Source organism: Sinocyclocheilus anshuiensis, unplaced genomic scaffold, assembly GCF_001515605.1.
Source record: "Sinocyclocheilus anshuiensis isolate Anshui unplaced genomic scaffold, SAMN03320099.WGS_v1.1 scaffold424, whole genome shotgun sequence".
Lineage (NCBI taxonomy): Eukaryota > Metazoa > Chordata > Actinopteri > Cypriniformes > Cyprinidae > Sinocyclocheilus > Sinocyclocheilus anshuiensis.
Window position 1 is genome coordinate 196782 of NW_015554083.1, and position 6816 is coordinate 203597.

The 6816-nt window shown below is 35.2% G+C and overlaps 1 protein-coding gene across 1 annotated transcript in view; it reads left to right on the plus strand.

The window, feature by feature from the left end:
* Positions 1–6816, plus strand: part of LOC107669115 (ectonucleotide pyrophosphatase/phosphodiesterase family member 2-like) — a 39665-nt gene that overhangs the window by 26445 nt on the left and 6404 nt on the right. The window contains exons 16-24 of the mRNA XM_016461237.1: positions 865–933; positions 1006–1093; positions 1198–1367; positions 1441–1498; positions 4254–4393; positions 4511–4634; positions 5287–5364; positions 5557–5689; positions 6053–6206. Of these exons, the coding sequence (XP_016316723.1) occupies positions 865–933; positions 1006–1093; positions 1198–1367; positions 1441–1498; positions 4254–4393; positions 4511–4634; positions 5287–5364; positions 5557–5689; positions 6053–6206 (1014 nt within the window). The remainder of the gene's footprint in view (positions 1–864; positions 934–1005; positions 1094–1197; positions 1368–1440; positions 1499–4253; positions 4394–4510; positions 4635–5286; positions 5365–5556; positions 5690–6052; positions 6207–6816) is intronic.

The window sequence follows — 6816 nt, forward strand, 5'->3', positions numbered from 1 at the left end:
CGATTAATTTCATATATGTGTGTGTGTGTGTGTGTGTGTATATATGAAATTAATCGCGATAAATTAAGTTCTTATTTTTATTTTATATTTTTACATTGCAATAATTTCACATTCAATCTTCAAATTAATGTAGAAACAACATAAAGACAGTATATTTTTAATGGCATCTTTTTTTTATGACTGAATGCAAGTATCACTGATACCAATACTGCTGATGTCTCTAGGAAATTATTTTTTTCCTAATAGTTAACCATTGACTATAGACATTCAACATTACAGTATAATTGAGATCTATCAACTTTAACATTTATTAGACTTATATAACTTAAATAACTTCACATTTTAGTGAACTTAAAATAATCTTCACATAAACCCATTATAATAAATGTCATATTTAGCTACCTGTGCCCTTCAGCGAGTAGGAGATATACAGAAATAGAATAAAGTTATAAAACACTGAATTCTAAATGAAATATAGATGAATCCTTAAAGCTACAAAAGTTATTGATTTCCTCTGTTGTCTTTTGTTCTTTGATGAACAGACATCACAGCAGCTGGTTATTAGGTTATTTGGCTGCTATTACTTTAAGAGCTGCCGCTGCTGAACGTGACGCGGATCTAACGCATGCTTGTAGTTTCATTCGTGCTTTAATATGAAATGATACAGGTTACAGCACGCGCCGCTGTATTTGTGTGTGCAATTGAAGAGCGTACGCTACTAGCGCAGGATAACAGCTGACAGGACATATGGCCTGACAACATCCCATCTGACCGCAGCTCACTGTTGTTCTTCTGAAGATTTCTTCACAAAAACCCATTTTAGTTGAGAGTAAGATTTGATGTGTGTTGTGTGTTGTGTGTGAGAGCAGATCTCCGGCTACCTGCGGCTTCTTTGGAGATCATGGCTTTGACAACAAGATCAGCAGCATGCAGGTAAATCAGTCTATCAATCAATCAATCAATCAATCAATTAATCAGTACAGTAACCTATCCTGTTTCTCGCAGACGATCTTTCTGGGATTTGGACCGAGCTTCAATTTCAAGACAGAAGTGCCTGTTTTTGAGAACATTGAGCTGTATAATGTCATGTGTGGTGAGAAGATCCCGCTGGGTTTATTAGTATTCTTAGATTATGAGAATCATGACAGATTAATGCAGCGTCCGTGTGTGTGTGTGTGTGTGTGTGTGTGTGTGTAGATCTGCTGGGTTTGACTCCGGCTCCTAATAACGGGACTCACGGCAGTCTAAACAGCGTCTTGAGGAGCCCCCACTACACCCCCACACAGCCAGAGGAAGTGACATCACCCACGCCTTTAGCCCCGCCCTCTGAGGTGACCCATGACCTGGGCTGTAACTGTGACGATGAGGTCAGCAACACTCACACACACACACATGCGTGTTCTCTACAGGTCAGTGGATTGAGTCTCTTCTCATTCACAGAACAACATTGAAGAAAGTTCCCAGAGATTTCCTTCCGCTGCCGACGGACTGTTGAACAGTTAAGATCCGTTTCACTTTCACATTCATGTTCACATCCTTCAGTATCAGGTCAATATAATATAACCAAAAATATATATGTATTGGGGTTCAGTGTTGGGGGTAACGTATTAATCAGATTACTGTTCCCAAGTAACTAGTAAAGTAATGTATTACTTTTTAATTTAGAAGGGAATATCTGAGTTACTTTTTCAAATAAGTAACAGCAGTTACTTTGTTTCCATGTATTGAGTGAGAGTTCTGGTGTTGCCGTGGTGACAGAAATCAGGAGTAAGTGCAGAGCGTTGTGTGTGAACATGATCTTACTGTAGTTCTAGACTAAATATCAACATGTGTTTACTCAAAAACAGATTCAGTGTTCCTCAAAATCAATACAAACAGTCAAATACAAACTTGGAATATTATACAAACCTGCAATAATTAAATATGTTAAATAAGACAAATATCATTTATATAGTTAATCCCATTTTATTAATCAATGTCTTTGCTGCTGACGTTCAATGATCCAATTCAACCGTAATAATAAGCAAAAATGGCACCTTTTTTTATTGCTGAATGGTGTTGAACTTTCTTCTCCTGCGTCATATTCTTCATGTGATTAGTTTGAGCTGCGCCCTCTACTGTACAGACGTGAATTTACATTTCCTTCAGCCTGAGGTGCATTCAGTTCACTTTTGGTGTGAAAGGGCTTTTACATTCGTAAAAGAAGAACTTTTAATATTAAAAACAAACAAGCAAGCCCTGCCCAGATTTGCAAAGTAACTCAAAAGTAATGTAATGCATTACTTTCTATAAAAAGTAACTAAGTAACATAATTAGTTACTTTTTTAGGGAGTAACGCAACATTGTAATGCATTACTTTTAAAAGTAACTTTCCCCAACACTGTTGGGGTTATTATAGTTAACTAAAACTATAACCCAAAAAAAAAGTTTTTGTTACTTGAAAGAAAATAAGTTAACAGAAATAAAATAAAATAAAAAAGCTTAACATTTATTTCAGATAGTTGCCTTTGTTTAGTTTACCTTGTACTAAATAAAATAAAACTAATAAATAAAAGTTTATAAAACTATATGGACATTAAAAAAATGAATAAAAAGGACCAAAACGCAACTAAAAATACTAAAAATTATATAGAGAGAAGAGGGAGAGAGTAAGGCTTTTAAACTCACAACAAATGCAAAGAATAGATAGAAGTAATTATAGTAGCAATGCATTTAAAATATAAATAATTTAAGTTCTTTGTATTGTTATTTAAGGACTGTGGATCTGAACATGCTCTCTGTTTCTAGTTACCAGTGATCAGGAAAAACACAGCAAAGTGTATATCAGAAAACATACGATCTGAGCCATTAAATCTTGTATTTCTGCGGATCTTGTTTTGGTACGGGCTTTCTGTCACTTTCCCACTTTGATCACAGATTCTCTGCAGTTTGAGATTTCTTTCTTTTGACAGTCTGTGGTTCCCTACAGGACACCAATAAGTGCCTTTTACAACTATAGATGTTAAAAGCAGCTAGTTAGATGACTAGTTTAAATTCTGTGCAAAATTCTATTTCTGTTTATGGGCATGTTGTATCCTTTTCCAGAAAATCAAACTTAACAGCTTAAATTATAAATCATTATTATAAGAATACTGCAGTCAATCAGGGTAAAAGGAGACCGTTTTCCACACTCATTTTTCAGTGCAGTTGCTCAGTAATTGATATTTTTTTTATATATATTCTTTATTTATTAAACATTTTAGATTTATAACTATTTACAGCAAAGCCTGAGATCTGGCCATGTACATAAAATACAAAAAAAAGACTGACAATACAATATTACAGAACAATCTTAGCGGGATAATAAGTACATCTCAGGATTTCAAGAGGTCTGATAAAGTCTCAACAAGTCTCAATCTCAAGTCTCAGTCTCAATAATAATTCATTTTTACAGATTTTTTAGATTTGTGCATTTAGAAGATAGTTTTATCTAAAATTGACTTACAAAAGCAGCTCATCAAAGAGCCAACACTAGTTGAAATACACAATGCCAGGTTTATTACACACCTAGATAGGGCAGTAAGTAAGACAAGAGGAGAAATGGAGAAAGTTGTACTGGCTCAACTACAGTCCTTCTTGACAGATAATTCTTTCAATCAGGTTTTAAAGCTTTACATAGCACTGAAGAGTCTTAAATGACATTTCTCACGACAGATTCAGGGAAACCCATGGCTCTTGTCCTCTTAGACATAAGTGCTGCATTTGATTTAGTTGACCACAACATTCTTCTGTCACGCCTGCAGTCTTGTGTAGGGCTTGGTGGTTTGGTTTTATAGTGGTTTTGCTCTTATTTGTCAAATAGGTGTTTTAATGTTCAATTAGTGCATTACTCTTCTTCTAACATTCCTCTTGGTCGTGGTGTTCCGCAAGGTTCAATCCTGGGCCCTGTGTTGTTTTCTATGTATTTGTCTCTTTTCCTTTTATTAGACGTGCCCCTTCTATTAGTATTTTTTAATCCTATCTTAAGACATATTTTTTTTACCCTGGCTTATAACACTCCTTCGTATGTTTCCTGTGGTATTCTGTTGATTTTATTTGTTTGTTGATTTTCTCATTTTATTTTTATTTCATTTGTGTTTTATTCTTTGTAAAGCACTTTGGTCAACCTCGGTTGTGTTTAAATGTGCTCTATAAATAAACGTTGTTGTTGTTGTTGTTGAGTGAATCTCTTGAGCATGGGATATTTTTGATCGTGTGTGTGTGTGTTTGTGCAGATGTCACACACCTGCCGTTCGGCCGTCCAGCCGCTCTCTTCCAGACGTCTTACACACAGCTGTGTCACTCGGATTACTGCAGCGGATACAGTCACATCATCAACATGCCACTGTGGAGCGCGTTCACACTTACAGCACAGGTGCGCAGACCGATAACAAGCAGATGTGTTCCTCTGAGCCGCAGCGTGATACTCATCATGTGTGTGTGTGTGTGTGTGTGTGTGTGTGTGTGTGCGTGTGTGTCTGTGTGCGCGCAGGTGGAGGTTCCAGCCGTGTCGTCTAGCGAGTGTGTGAGAGCAGACCCTCGACTCGATCACACACACACATGTAACTCGTACAGCCAGGAGCCAGACGTCACACACGCTTTCCTCTACCCACCGGGTCAGTCACACACACATCTGCTGATCTGAAATCAAGATGATATTTCACTGAATTCAAAAATGAGCCTCCGTGATGCCTGATTTCAAAAGAGATCTCACCATACTTCAGCTGATTAATTATAAAGACTATTGGGGTTTTTTTATCAAAGTTTGATGAAATGTTGTTTTTAAACATGCAAAAAGGCAAATATGCACTAGATTGCATACAGAAATTTGAGCATTGGTTCATAATTCTCATTTGATTTTGTTGTCATATTAGAGTTAAAGGTTTTTTCAGAGGATATTCTGGATTTCCTTTTTTATCACTCCCATAAATCAGAAAATACTGTCAACAGACAGAAAACAAACACATTTTCACCATGTTTTTAGGAGTAAAATGTTGTACAAATCAGTGTGAATTAAATATGAACAAACCATCAGAATATAGAGAGGAATGGAATTGAATCTACAGATGCAAATAGATAAAGAGCAATAAAATAAACACTTCAATGTGGGTTTTGGATGTTTTCTATCCACTAGTCTGAAAAAAGAGACATGATATGGAAGCAAAATTGACCAGTGCATAAAAAAGCAATGGTTTGCCTGTAGTGTCTTGGCTCAAGATTATTTCCAGGTAAATCTGATGCACGTGTTGAATGACTGTTGATCTCTAGATTTCTCCATTACGGCTGAATCAAGATATGAGGCTTCACTCATCACAAACACCGTTCCCATGTATCCCGCTTTCAAGAGTGAGTGAGAAAATATATGTATTTTAGCTCCATTCACTGCTGCAGTTCACACAGAGCAACATGAGACGGAAAACACGAAACATCACACCTAAGAATAAACATGTTGAGAAAGAAATGAGACTAAATAAACTTGTGTGTGTGTGTGTGTGTGTGTGTGTGTGTGTGTGTGTGTGTGTGTGTGTGTGTGTATAGGGGTGTGGAGTTTCCTGCAGAGGGATGTCCTCAGGAGATACAGTCAAGAGAATAATGGCATAAATGTGATCATGGGACCCATATTTGACCACGACCACGATGGACTGAGAGACACAGAAGAGAAGATCAAAGAGTGAGAAACTCAATTAACATGTTTAAATTATTATGTAAAATTAATTGTTATTAATATAAAATTCTTATTTTATCTTGTTAAATTTATTTATTTTAAATATAAATCAAATTTTTATAGTTAGTTATATACATGCATTATATATAAATATGTATATTTTTAAATATTTAATTATTTCTGTTATTAATGTTATTTAATTTATTTTTAATAAATAGTAAATTAATATTTTATTATATATTTAATTAATTACAATTAATTAAATATAATTGAATAATATTTTATATTATTCTTGAGTAATTTGAAATGATTACATGTTGTGTGTTTCTGAAGTGTGTATGTGATCATCTCTTCTGCGGTGTGTTGCAGGCACACACTGGGCTCCGTCTTCATCCCCACTCACTTCTACAGCATCATCAGCAGCTGCGAGAAACTCAACGAGATGCTGGAAGAGTGTGACGGAGATCTGAGAGTCACCTGCTTCATCCTGCCACACAGAGCAGACAACAGAGAGAGCTGCAACGTCAGTAACACACACACACACGCAGAGATACACATATACTCGCACACACATACACAGAGAGAGACGCAACGACACAGAAGAGAAGATCAAAGAGTGAGAAACTCAATTAACATGTTTAAATTATTATGTAAAATTAATTGTTATTAATATAAAATTCTTATTTTATCTTGTTAAATTTATTTATTTTAAATATAAATCAAATTTTTATAGTTAGTTATATACATGCATTATATATAAATATGTATATTTTTAAATATTTAATTATTTCTGTTATTAATGTTATTTAATTTATTTTTAATAAATAGTAAATTAATATTTTATTATATATTTAATTAATTACAATTAATTAAATATAATTGAATAATATTTTATATTATTCTTGAGTAATTTGAAATGATTACATGTTGTGTGTTTCTGAAGTGTGTATGTGATCATCTCTTCTGCGGTGTGTTGCAGGCACACACTGGGCTCCGTCTTCATCCCCACTCACTTCTACAGCATCATCAGCAGCTGCGAGAAACTCAACGAGATGCTGGAAGAGTGTGACGGAGATCTGAGAGTCACCTGCTTCATCCTGCCACACAGAGCAGACAACAGAGAGAGCTGCAAC